Source organism: Muntiacus reevesi, chromosome 11 (assembly GCF_963930625.1).
Source record: "Muntiacus reevesi chromosome 11, mMunRee1.1, whole genome shotgun sequence".
In the NCBI taxonomy this organism is placed as follows: domain Eukaryota; kingdom Metazoa; phylum Chordata; class Mammalia; order Artiodactyla; family Cervidae; genus Muntiacus; species Muntiacus reevesi.
The window spans coordinates 33,650,184-33,664,276 of record NC_089259.1 but is presented as its reverse complement, the minus strand read 5'-3'; the positions used below and the strand labels follow the sequence as shown (position 1 = coordinate 33,664,276).

At 45.5% G+C, this 14,093-nt stretch overlaps 1 protein-coding gene across 2 annotated transcripts in view; it reads right to left on the bottom strand.

Annotated features, from left to right (window-relative positions):
- XPO4 (exportin 4) overlaps positions 1 to 7,655 on the bottom strand; it is a 92,274-nt gene extending 84,619 nt beyond the window's left edge. Inside the window, exon 1 of one of the 2 annotated variants that reach the window (XM_065902386.1) lies at positions 7,532 to 7,655. In XM_065902386.1, coding sequence (XP_065758458.1) covers positions 7,532 to 7,600 — 69 coding nt within the window. In that variant the 5' untranslated portion in view covers positions 7,601 to 7,655. The remainder of the gene's footprint in view (positions 1 to 7,531) is intronic. The other variant, XM_065902388.1, reaches the window with a different exon arrangement.
- Between the last annotated feature and the right edge of the window lie 6,438 nt (positions 7,656 to 14,093).

Below are 14,093 nucleotides of genomic sequence, written 5' to 3'. Positions count from 1 at the left end.
ATTATACAGAACTACTTCATTACCCAATATTCTGTCACAAGAACCTGAACCAACATGTTTTGCTAAAAGGATATGTGACAATGTCTTCTCTCTTATGATGTCTGTGTAAGAAAATCTGCTTGATACAGTTCATAAAATGATTCTACAGCAAGAAAAAGAAAAAACAAATTAAAGATGGCTTCCCAGGTGGCTGAGTGGTAAAGAATCCACCTGCCAATACAGGATACATGGGTTCAATTCTTGTGTCGGGAAGATCCCCTGGAGGAGGAAATGGCAGCCCACTCCAGTCCTCTTGCCTGGCAAATCCCATGGACAGAGGAGCCTGGCAGGGGTCACAAAAGAATCAGTATTTGCGGAGCAGAAGGTGAAACCAAAGAGATACAGTCACACTTTACACCCGAGCTGCCCAAAATGGTAGCCACTGCCCCCATACGACTGTTTTAAAGTAAAAAACTCAGTTCCTCCTTTGCACAAGCCATCTTTCAAGGGTTCAACAACCACCTGTGGCTACTGGCTACCTCACTGGAGAGTGCAGATATAGAGGACACTTGAAGAGAAGACACTTGAAAAAATTTAATTAATTCAGCAAATCTTTACTAAGTGGTTCCTATGAGATTACCTAGATTCACATGATTTCGTGCAATGTTATTTGACAGATTAATGTACAAAATAACAGCTATCACTTCTAGAGCACTTACTATGTACCAGGTCTGTATTAAACATGTTTCTTTTAAAGTAAATGAAATCACTTAATCTATACATTAACTCTCTGGAAATAATATATTTCCCTATTTTGGAGATGAGGAAACAGACACAGAGGTTAAGTGACTTGCCAAGTGTCACATGTCTGGTCATGGGTGGAGCCAAGAAGAATCCAAACAGCTTGGCTCCAGAACCTCTATGTTTTCCTGCTGCTCAATTCCTAAGAGTCAGTACTTATGCTTCCTGGTCTAGCAATGGGATGACTTTCTAACATCTTATCTATGTCACCGTCATAATAGTATTATTTCCCAATTAGCTCTCTAATCCCTGCCACAAAGTCACAAACTATAGACAGACCAGAAGGAATGGGGTCAAAGAATTTTATATTTGAACACTTCTATATTTCATAAAATAAATATATTTTGTATTTATTTATATGGATACATTATGGACTAAAATAAAATTTCTATTAAGGTAAAAACTCAGAAATTCTTAGCTTATACAAGCTGTTCAGCTTCCCTCAAATACACATGCACTCTCTTTTACCAAACAAATCATCCTGGCATTAAAAAATTTTTGGAAGAATATTAACATATCCCTCTTCCATCCTAGCTTTGCGCAGAGTCTCATCCTCTCTTTGCAGAACAACGTCGAAAGCCTCCTAACTGGTCTTTGAACTTAACGTCTTGCTTCTCTCAGGCCGATCTTCACATTGCTGTCACCCAGCGAAACCACCAAACTGGTGCGGAATACTGCAGGGCGACCTTAGATCACCCACCCTGCCCATCCCCCTGGGCCCATCTTCCTTCCCTATTTACTCATTCCCTTCCTTCAACAAATATTACCAACCAAATATTAAGTGCAAACGAAGTTCCTAAGCTAATACATATTAGCATGCAGCCAGTGAGACCAACAGAGAAGGCAATGACAATCCACTCCGGTACTCTTGCCTGGAAAATCCCATGGATGGAGGAGCCTAGAAGGCTGCGGTCCATGGGGTTGCATAGAGTGGGACACAACTGAGTGACTTCACTTTCACTTTTCACTTTCATGCACTGGAGAAGGAAATGGCAACCCACTCCAGTATTCTTGCCTGGAGAATCCCAGGGACAGTGGAGCCTTGTGGGCTGCTGTCTATGGGGCTGCACAGAGCCGGACACGACTGAAGTGACTTAGCAGCAGCAGTGAGACCAACATTTATTCATTAATCACACAAACAAATGTAAAATCCCAGATGGCACAGATGTACCTAAGTTCAGGACAGGTGAGTCTCACATTTCTGGGAAGCTAAGAGGGCATTCCTGAGACCTGAAGGATCAAGTGAGAGTGAGGAAAAGTGTTTCAGGCAGAGTGACCAGGAACGAAAGGCTCTGAGACAGGACCAAGGACAGGATGGGAGATGGAAGAATGGAGAGAGCTGCTATGCTGATTCAAACAAAAGCGATGGGAGAAGGGGCCTCGGAAGCTGGAAAGATAGAAACTTATCCAGAGTCTTACAAACAGAAAATGTAGTGAAACTTCAAACCCAGGCACTCTGTCTGGAACCCTCCCCTACAACATATTTCTATCCACAAATTACAATCAAACGTCCACTCTGTGCTAGGCAATGTGCTAGATGCTTCAGACACAAGTCAGTCAATGATAAGCAAAAACAAACAGAATCCGTGTTTCCCAGGAGCTCACAATCCAGCAGAGGAGTCAATTACATAATCGACAAGTAGCATAAAACTGGAGGTTTTATAACTGTTACTAAAGCAAACAGTGATATGAAAAGAGCATTAAATCTAGTCCAGAGTGCTCAGACTTGTTTCTGCCAAAGCGAACAACTACACTGAGATCTGAAAAGCCACTAGGTACAAGCGGGAGAAGGCTGTTGCAAGCCAGGGGCGTACCTGCTTGGGAGGCTCAGGGAGGAGGAAGCTGATCCAATGTGACAGACAGGTGCCAGTCTACAAAGCCCCAGGCCAGCTTGCCAAGTATGTGACCAGGGCGGTAGCATCGGGCCCAGCTCTCTCCAAAGGGCCTCAACCTTAATGTGACACTCTGTGGTGGCCATCCTGAAATTCTTAACCATTTTATCTTTGAACCTGTGTCTTGTAAGTGAAGCCCAACAGGACAATGGAGAATGCATAGGAGTGGTGAGGACAGACATTCAAGAACATGCCTCTAGGAGGCCTGGGGCACCCGGCCAAGGGGGCTAGAGCGGGAGCTGGGTCCAAGCAGCAGCAGCAGAAGGGCGCCACCACCCTGCTGGTCCACCCCAGAGCCTGGCCCTAAGGCACCCTACAGATACTAAATGCTTCAGACTGAACTTAATGACAGGAACTCTGTCAAGACTTAAATCTTTTAAGAAAAAACTTTCTGCAAGAATCATCAGCTCTAAATGTACTGCAACTTATACTTGTAAATAACTACTTTCAGCCCTGTGTATCCACAGATTCAACCAACTACAGAGCAAAAATATTTAGGACAAAATTTCATAAAGTTCCAAAAAGCAAAACTTGAAATTGGGACTTCCCTGGCAGTTTAGTGGTTAAGACAGCATTTCCACCTCAGGGGCTGCAGGTTCAATCCTGGTGGGAGAACTAGATCCCACAGGCTACAACTAAGACCTGGCAAAGCCAAATAAATATTTTTTTTAAAAGGTCTCTTTTCTCCTGTTTCCTCAGCATGTACAATTCATGCCTAGCAGACGTGTACTGAAGACACTCTGTAGAATGAGTGAATGGCCAGACACTGAATTCCAGAGCCAAACCATCTGTGTGACCATGGGCACACCAGTTACCATCTCTGAACCTCGGATTTTCTCATTTATAAAGTTTAAGAATAACTCTTCTCCCATCCACTTCACAGGGCTGATTTAAGAATGGTGGACTTCCCTGGTGGTTCACAGGTTGAGAATCTGTCTGCCAATGCAGGAGACAAGGGGTCAATCCCTTATCCCAGAGGATCCCACATGCTGCTCCACAACTTCTGAGCCCGTGGCTTAGGGCGGTGCTCCACAGGAGAAACCGCCAGTTCACTACAACTCAAGAGAAAGCCTACACGCAGCAGCTGTCCCAGTGCAGCCAAAAAGAGAATCAAATAAAATGGAAAGAATTGTTCTACAGCACTACATTTTGGCCAATGCTTTTAAAATGTTAACCAAATTCCGTAATAAAAACCAATCTCATTAAAGTTCCATTTAGATTCATTAAAACCTATTGCAGCTTTAAAACAAATATAAAGTATCAATTAATGTATGTGTTCTCCATTATTTTATATTATCACTGCACACACTCATTAAGGACAATCACAATAAACTGTGGAAAATTCTCAAAGAGATGGGAATACCAGACCACCTGACCTGCCTCTTGACAAACCTGTATGCAGGTCAGGAAGCAACAGTTAAAAACTGGACATGCATACAGAACAGACTTTTGAACTCTGTGGGAGAAGGTGAGGGTGGAATGTTTTGAAAGAACAGCATGTACATTATCTATGGTGAAACAGATCACCAGCCCAGGTGGGATGCATGAGACAAGTGCTCGGGCCTGGTGCACTGGGAGGACCCAGAGGAGTCGGGTGGAGAGGGAGGTGGGAGGGGGGATCGGGATGGGGAATACGTGTAACTCTATGGCTGATTCATGTCAATGTATGACAAAACCCACTGAAATGTTGTGAAGTAATTAGCCTCCAACTAATAAGAAAAAAATTTTTTAATAAAAATAAAAAAATAATAAAAAAATAAAAAAACTGGACATGCAACAACAGACTAGTTCCAAATAGGAAAAGGAGTTCGTCAAGGCTGTATATTGTCACCCTGCTTATTTAACTTATATGCAGAGTACATCATGAGAAAGGCTGGGCTGGAAGAAGCACAAGCTGGAATCAAGATTGCCGGGAGAAATATCAGTAACCTCAGAAATGCAGATGACACCACCCTTATGGCAGAAAGTGAAGAAGAACTAAAGAGCCTCTTGATGAAAGTGAAAAAGGAGAGTGAAAAAGTTGACTTAAAGCTCAGCATTCAGAAAAGTAAGATCATGGCATCCGGTTCCATCACTTCATGGCAAATAGATGGGGAAACAGTGGCTGACTATTTTCGGGGGCTCCCAAAAATGCAGATGGTGACTGCAGTCATGAAATTAAAAGACACTTACTACTTGGATGAAAAGTTATGACCAACCTACAGCATATTAAAAAGCAAAGACATTACGTTGCAACAAAGGTCCGTCTAGTCAAGGCTATGGTTTTTCCAGTAGTCATGTATGGATGTGAGAGTTGGACTATAAAGAAAGCTGAGTGCTGAAGAATTGATGTGGTACTGGAGAAGACTCTTGAGAGTCCCTTGGACTGCAAGGAGATCCAACCAGTCCATCCTGAAGATCAGTCCTGGGTGTTCATTGGAAGGACTGATGTTGAAGCTGAAACTCCAATACTTTGGCCACCTGATGCGAAGAGCTGACCCATTTGAAAAGATGCTGATGCTGGGAAAGATTGAGGGCAGGAAGAGAAGGGGATGACAGAGGATGAGATGGTTGGATGGCATCATCAACTTGGTGGACATGAGTCTGGGTAGGCTCTGAGAGTTAGTGATGGACAGGGAGGCCTGGCGTGCTGCAGTTCATGGGGTCACAAAGAGTCAGATGCAACTGAACTGAACAGTAAGTAACTGAAGGAGGTTTGACAATCTTCAGTTAAATTGCTCAGTCATGTCCAACTCTTTGTGACCCCATGGACTTCAGCACGCCAGGTATCCCCAAATAATTAGTTCACCTGCTTTCTATTCCCACTACCCCGAAGGCTAAAATCCACGCATTGGTAACAGATGAACCTGCGTTGGATTCCCCACTCTACCACCTTCTTTGAAAATTTAGGTAAATTACTTAACATCTACTACATATTTCAGTCCCTTAGTCTTTCATGAAAATGAAAGTAATAACTACCTCACAGTTACTGATGATCAAATAAGGTAATACATGTGAAGTGGCTGGCATAGTGCCTCACACACAGTGAGCACTGGGTAAAATGTCAGTTGTCACTCTTAAGATGGACTGCAGCTTCCATCTGGGAAACCACGCGGCTCTGCTACATATCCACACTGTCAAACAGTAAGTGGACTTTCCAAAAAGAAATTTTCTATTTTAATACCGCTTTTTTCAATACTCTTCTCCTCTGGAAAGATTTCAAGTATGTAAACAGATACCAATACAACACACAGAAAAGGTGGTGAGGCAGAGCAGAAAGAGACCCAGCTTTAGAGCCACATATGGGAGTTGTAGACCTAATTCAGCCACAAAGTAATTATGTAACCTGGGCCACTTAAGCTCTCTCTCAACCTTGTAAAGGCGTTGCAAGGATTAACAAAGTATGTAAAGCATCAAGAACAGTGTCAGGCGGGTGATATGCACTCAATTACTAGTATTTACTCGGACTCCTCCCCCCTACTCCCTTACAAGTGATAAGAATAGCTTTGCCAGGAAGAGAAAAGGTCCTAGCAAGCACAAATACTAACCAGTACTGAGACCAACTATGAAGGACAACTATTTTATACTAGTTGCCATGAGAACTAAAGCCGTGTTTTGGGGGGGAGGGAGTCACATACTCCTTCCAAGTCTAATGAAAACGGGGCCTCTGCCTTATAGAAAATTTCCAGATATCTCAGGAAACGCTCTAAGTCAGAGATTTTAAGAACATGGTATTTAAGGGAAATAATAGCTAGTTTTTTTCTGGACTTAAGTTGCCAGAGTCTGAAAACGTTCCCTAAGTCACTTTTTGTGATAAAACGATTCACCTAACTTCGCTCATATTGCGGCAAGTAAACCCTGCTTTAATTAAACTTCTCAGCTTCATAAGCTAAATTTCATAAGCTATCTGGTGTTGGGTGTGAAAACTTGATAAAAGGAACTACGAACTATATGAAAATTAGTTCAAAAGTTTAAAATGTGATGCCTGAACATATAACCCAAACACCTAACCAAAAGGGGGTAAAAGGTGCAAAAAGGTACCGAAGATTGCTGCATTCAATTCTTAATAAGGCTGTTTGTCAATTCAAGGAATCAAGCCTCTTAACTTCCAGAGAAATCAAAAACACGGAAGTCGTGGTTTACAAAAACAAAACTGAGCCAGCAAGTAGTTTATTGAGTAACTAAACATGGTTTATCCTTGTTTCTACTCTGTGAGTGGAATGCCTTACTCTGACTCGGCCTCACCTTCTCGAGTAGGTAATAACCTACTGACTAAATTGTTGTGTTCATTGTACTGCAGCAGGAAAAAGTCCACGAGAGCTGCACACCCAACTCTCCCCAACGCACGACCCACACGGAGCTCGGCCCCAAAGTTTGCCCCAATGACCTTGGTCCTAGGATTCCCCTCCCTCCCTCCCGCCGCTCCTTCCTTGTGCGGCCGGCTTTGGCTGCCCAGCCGCGGTCGCAGGTGGGAGAAAGCGCTCGGGGACCCAAAAGCACGAGCGGAACCACAGCTGCAGACGGCACCCGGGCCATGCCAGCCCTCCGCCGGCACCCGCTCCCCAGCGGCGCGCACAGCCCCGACCTAGCGCCCGCCTCCCCCCGACCCCGAGCGGAGGGCCGGGGCGCACGAAGCATTCCTTCGGCCCCACTCGGTGGCGCGGCTGGGGCGCTGCACAGTCAGAGAGCGGACAGTCCGGCCAGGGGCGCCGAGGCAGGAGCGCAGGCGGAGAAGAGTCCTGCGCCACGCCACCGCCGCCTGCTCCAGCCCTGGGCTCCCGGGAGGCCCCGGCCGGTCACCAGTCCGGCGGGCGCCAAGGCCGAGCACGGCAGCGCCGGCAGAGACCGCGGGCGCGGGGCGCGGGGGCGCGGGCACTTACCATCAGAACTTTGGCCGCGTTCTCCAGCTGAGCGATCACTTCTGGGGGCCCCAGCGCCGCCGCCATCATGGTCTCTCTTCAATGACGCGCCATGCGCTGCATTCTGGGAGTGGGCGCCCGGCCGGCCAATCGCGAGATTCCTCGGGCTCGCGCGCTCCCGCCCGAGCCGTCGCGGCCGCCGACGTCGACGCAGGGTCGCGGGGTCACGGGTGCGGGCGGGCGAGGGCTGTGGGCGCTCCCCTGGGACCGGCCGCCTCCCGGCTCGCCCGTTCGCTCGCCGCCGGCCCCGGGAGCGCTTCTGGCCCTGCCGTGTCCTCTGTGAACGCATCCCTCCCAGGCAGGGCGGCTTGCGCCCCGCGAGAGCGCGTGCCCCCGTGCGGCGTCGGCGCGGGACCGGGCCGAGGTCGGGGCCAGCCCCCGCGAGACCGACTTCCGGGCGGAGCCGACGGGCAGGTCTGGCAAGGGCTCACAGCCCAGCTTTCCCCCCAGAGCCTGAGAGCTCCCTGTCCGCGCTCGCGCCGGCCCTCAACTGCTGGAGACCAGGCTCTGTTCTGAGCGACACCTGCGTACCTGCTACTAGCTTCCACCTCTTGGTGCCGGTCTGCTTCTTGGGGTACACAGAAAGTCAATTTCGTTTCAGTGTAAGTTTCCTCTGTTAACAACTTCCCTTTATTTCCTCTTCCAATTGTAAATAAGCCATATTTGCGGAGTTTTCCCTTTTTTATGTCCCTGCAACAGATTTGCATTGTTAACTTCTTTGAGAAACGAGTTATTATATGTTTGGCATCTCTACAACATGAAGTTGAGGAAGTGAATTAACAAGGTTTTTATTGCTTAAGAAACAAAGGAAGTACCTCTTATTTCGTTACAAAAGGGCAAAGTGAGTGCAGTTAATGGCTTTTTTAAAAATTGTGTGAAATTGGTTCACATAGTGCCTCACATGTAGAAGGCATTCAATAAATATTTCACTAAGTACAAACGTCTGGACGTAATGATTTTACGACTACTCCATGGTGTGAAGCCATACATATTCATTAGAAACTGTACTTCAGATTTTGATCTCTTCCTGGGCAGCAGGTGCGGTCTGATACCAACGTGGTGCACAATCAGGAAGGTGAACAACTGATATCTTAGAAACATTCTGTTTTTCACTTTCAGTACCATGTTCACTAAATTAAATGAGACAGTCAACACTATTATAAAATAGACTCGCTATTAGATGATTTTGCCCAGCTGGAGGCTAATATAAGTGTTCCGACCACCTTTAATGTAGGTGAGGCTAAGCTGTGAGGTTTGGCAGGTTAGATGTATTAAATGCATTTTCAGCTTATGATGTTTTCAACTTATGATGGGTTTATTGGGACGTGACTCGATCATAAGCCAAGGAAGATCTGTATAGCAATCTGCAAGATTACAGTGTCTCTACCTGCTACCAAGAGTTATCACTGCAGATCAAAGATACATCTTCAAAAATGTAGACAAATGAGTATTTTATGACATTAAATGTTTGAGGCTTATAATGCTTCAGATTGTGCCCTGTGTTCCAGAGCATTTGTTTTGTACAGCTACACAAGAGCTTTGCATCAAAATGCTCTTTAAGAATGAAGAAGAAAAGGTATTTTATTAAATGTGAAGATGAGTATGCTTCCTTTCAAATTAGCTTAGCATTTTGAAGTTACATCTCAACATAATGGAGCCATAAATTTTAGGACAGGGTTGTAGACTCTCACTGTTGAAAGATACTAGAATTTACCTACTACTTAAGCCTTCTCTCCAGTGTCTGACTCTTGTTATTTCTTGACTTACTATTCGACAGTAGCATTCTCCTGGGGTGGGGCAGAGTAGTGTCCCTGCCTACCCACATAACGCTTCACATCCTTAGGTAGAAGAAAGTTGTCAGATTGCAATTTCTCACTTGACACAAAAGAGAAATATTTATGGTCTAAGAATCTGCTCGAAATGTTCCTGGAATCAAGAACAGTTCACAAATACTACATCTCCTATACTCTTAGGGTATGCCTTTAACACTTGTGATGTCATGGGCTCCAAAAGTGATTAGTTGAATATATTGTATACTTTTCCTTGGAAACAGGTTTAGTTTGGGGGATGTGGGGTGGTTTTTTGGTCTTTGTGTGTGTGTGTCAAGCCATAAACATCTTGTCAACATAAACATGCTGATTGAAATACCTTGGAGCAACAGTTCTCAGAACGTAGGCTAGGGACACTTACTAAGTCCCAGAACATCAAGGAGATCCCTAAGATCCTATGAGAGGATCTTGGTCAAAACTATTTTCAGATGGCTTTAGTCCTATAGCCATGGATGGATGGCATCACCAATTCAATGGACATGAACTTGGGCAAACTCCAGGAGATAGTGAGGGACAGGGTGGCCTGGCTTGTTGCAGTCCATGGGGTCACAAAGAGTCAGACTGAGGCATGACTCAGACTCAGTCATGACTGAGCAACTGAACAACAACTTAGTGACTAGTCCTATCAGTAACTACTTTGAATTGATTAACTCCCCAATCAAGACACAGATTAGCTAAATGGATTAAAAACACAGGATCCAACTATCTGTTCCCTCTTACTACTTCTATTCAACATACTAATGGATGTCCTAGCCAAAGCAATTAGGCAAGATATTTTTTTTTTGTTTAAAATTTTATTCTTTAATTTTTTAAAATATTTTTATGTAATAAAAAGTAAAAGTCCTTGTCCAACCATCCTTGCGGGGCATGTCTGTTTCTCTTACGCGTGTGACTCAAGTTAATGGGGAAGAAAGAACAGGGGGCCCAAGGTTATAAATAATAGAAAATAAAAGATCTTCGTCTCCAGCAGGGAGAGGGGGGATAGATGAGAGGACGGGAGGGCAAGATGGGGTGGGGATGGGCAGGGGTAGAGCAGGAACCCCCCCCACCCCCGCTGGACCCTGGCCCTACCCACTTTGAGGCCCTTCCCATTCAAGGTGCTTAGCAGGAATTCCCCAGCTCCCCAGGGGCTGGGAAAGGGGGTGGGGGGCTGGGACTGGTCCGAGCTGCTGGGGGAAGAGACATAGATCACTCTTCCCTCCACTCGTGGAGGTCGACGTGATCTTATATACAGAAAATCCTAAAGATTCCACAAAAATCTGTTAGAACTAATCAATGAATTCCACAAAGTTACAAAATATAAAATGAATTTTAAAATGTCAGTTGCATTTTTATATACTAACAATGAGCCATCAGGAAAGGAAATTAAGAACAGTTTCAGGGAATTCCCTTTTGGTCCCATGGTTAAGAACCCACCTTCCACTGCAGGGGACTCAGGTTCCATCCTCCCCGGGGAAGGAAGATCCCACATGCCTCAGAGCAATTAAGCCCTTAATCTGGCAAGCCGCAACTACTAAGCCAGCATGCCACAACGGAGAGCCTGGGTCCCACGTGCTGCAGCTAAGGCCCAAGGCAGCCAACTAAATATTTGTTTGAAAAATTATATCCAAGTCAAAACTACAGTGAAGCCTTACAAGGAACATAGATAAAATTATGCAACAGAGAGATTATTCTATTTTACTTGAGAGACTCAAGAACAAATCTCTTTTTAAAAAGGCATTTCTAAACCCAAATTAAATGGCCACACTTAATAAAAATAATTCTATATCAATAGAGGACACCTGATCTAGAAAGTGTTAAGGGATCTTATGACCCAAAGTTCTGAAAACTTTGAAGGCAGCAGTATAGAACCGAATGTATTATGGTATCAAATTTATAGGAGCTTAATATATTTGTCCAGAAATAAAAACATAAGACCAAAAGGGAACTATGTCTTCAAAATATCTCCTTTGTACAGAAAGTATATTTCTGTACATATGATATGTCTGTGAAATGTTACTATTTAAAGTTCTTAAATATTAAATACTTGATTAACATAGCACAGTTCTGATGTCTATCAAAGTAACTGTAAACAGCAGTGCTTTATCCCTCCTGTTCTCACAACATATCATCTTGAAATTTACTTCTAAACCAGTTTAACCAAGTACAATATTCGATCTTCCTTATAAAGTTGAATGTTATAAGGCATCCATCCCATTAAAATTTTTGAGACCGGGATGAAGACCTCTTTTCCAGAGAGGTCTCTGGAATTCCGACAACCCAGCAACCTAAAGGCATGAGTTGCATCAGATTTCCAAAGGCTTTACCCAAGCCCCCTGCTGCTGGGGAGCCTCTGGGTACCCAGCCAGCCAGAGGCTCAGTCCAAGGAGCGACCACCTAAAGGGCTACTGTGCCATCCTAGTGCATGATGTCATGGTGTGGAAAAGCCACCTGAGGGTAGGCCTGGTTTCGCCTGGAAAACAGAAATTATAGATGCATCAGGGGCAAGACAGAAGATGCCATGGAGAGGCGGCAGAGGGATGCTGTAGTTTGTCAGGGTTCAGAGCCTGAAGCTCAGGCAGAGTAGAGGCAGGGGTCCAGTCGGGTCAGAGGGGAGCCTCAGCCTGGGACCAAGTTCCTCTCAAGCAGGCCTGATCAGGCTCTTCAAATGATGCCACAGGACTGACATTTCAAGATGTCCTTTGCTCATGGAGAAGAATCAGAGCCAAAGCTGCTGGCAGTGGACAAAGGACTGCCCAGCTGGGCTTCTGCTGCGAGTTCTTGGGAGTGGGGCCTGGAGGGGGCCTCCCATCCCAGGGACAGGGCTGGCTTGTCTGAGAACAGCAACTAGGACTTGGTTCCTGCCTCAGTCCTGGGCCTGAGCCCTGTGACCAGGAACTGACAGTGATACCTGCCTGGGTTCTGACAGAACAGAGGCTGGTGGAGGTGGTTCCTGATGGGACACCCTCGGAGTCCATCACTAGCCCCCAGAGATGATCTGGGTGGTTGTCAGTAGAGCTCTGCTTTTTTCTGAATGCCTTAAGACAACAGGAAATTGGCAAAAGTGGGACTTGATTTATAAATGTCCTGAAGCCGCTCCTGTCCCTGTTCGTGGTGTCTGTCCTCTGACCTGTGGGCAGCCCCGGGCCTGCACAGAGGTGTCCTGCCATCCCCACCCAGCTGTCATCTTACTTTGAGCCCTGAGGGCATCCTCCAACAAGACACAGATGTCACAAACAATGGCATTTGGATCCTCTAATCTGAATATTCTGGGTCATTATTGATGGCAACTTTGCCAAATGTTCCAAAATATTCTGATTCTTTTAAAGCCTCTGATAAGCTGGGCAAGAGGAAGACTCACAGCAAAGATGACGTTTGTGCAGTACAGACACCAGGCAGTCCGAAGCCGTGGGTTCTGTCTTCTCTTGTTTTGTGTCTGTGTTTTCCTCATTCTTTATCCTCCTCCACTCTTCCTGGGAGGGTGGGCTGTTACCGCAGGGGCTTCTGGACTGCCCCTCTACCTGCAGGACTAAGCCCTGTGTTGTCACTGCAGACCTGACGCACCCAGCAGCCACGGGGGTGAGGGCCTGCCTCACAGACGCCCAGAGGAGAGCAGCCACTCCGCCCGCCCGCCCAGACGGCCTAGCCGGCTCTAAAACAAGACTTCAAGAACCAACCTGCTGCTCTGGCAAATGCACCCACCAGGAAGAGCCTCCTCTGACACGTCTGGAGAGAAGGAACAAAGTATTTGGCAACTGCTGATTTGCCTGCTTTTTTGACAGCCTCGGCTAGCTTGGTCCCACTGTCCCCAAGACCAGTTGCCCCACTGCACCTGGCCTCGGCCCTGCAACTGCCGCCCTCCCCCCAGCAGCCTTCTTGCCTCCTGCTGCGACTGCTGGCCTTCAACACAGCACAAGCCCACAGGCTCTCAAAGACTGCCCTGGGGGCCCTGTCGGCTCTCCTGACTCTTTACCCTGCATGTTTTCCTAAAAGGAAGAAAGGGTCCTGGGTCCTGGTTTAAGTAAAACTGTTCTTTCTGTAGCCTTAAATAATTTTCTCTCCAAGTTTGATTAAAGTAATGACTATGGAATGTATTCACAGAATCAGCTAATCCCATCTGTTTTATAGTTTGTCCTGCAAAAAATCTGTGATAAATTTATGTAGAGACTAGGACTTCCCTAAAGATCCTGCATGCTGCAACAAAGATCCAGCACAGCCAAATAAATAAATTCTTTTTAAGAATTTCTGTAGAGACTTCTAGGGCTTTTTAAACATTCAAGCTTCCACTTTAAGGATTTAATACGTGCCACGTGGTACTCAATTATACACACTAAACACAGTGCTGCCCAATGTATTTTTGACTCAATGTGTACTGAACAAATAGTAGGTGCCCATAATGATTCAAGACCAGAGTAAGCCACACTATTCTGGGATCCCTTGACAGTCCAGTTTTTAAATTGGGGGGAGAAGGGGAGAGGAAGGAGACATACTGTAGATTTGCCTTAAGAAAATAGAAATATGCACCATATTTATCGCTTCTAAGTGACTGAGTAGGTTCAACAGCACCTTCCTGGAATATATAGATATAAAAAGAAAGAACACATTGCATGAATAAAAAAAAGTCCTACTGTAGAGCACAGGGAACTATATACAGTCTCCTGGGATAAACCATAATGAAGAATATAATATTCTATACAGTATTTTAGTATTTATAT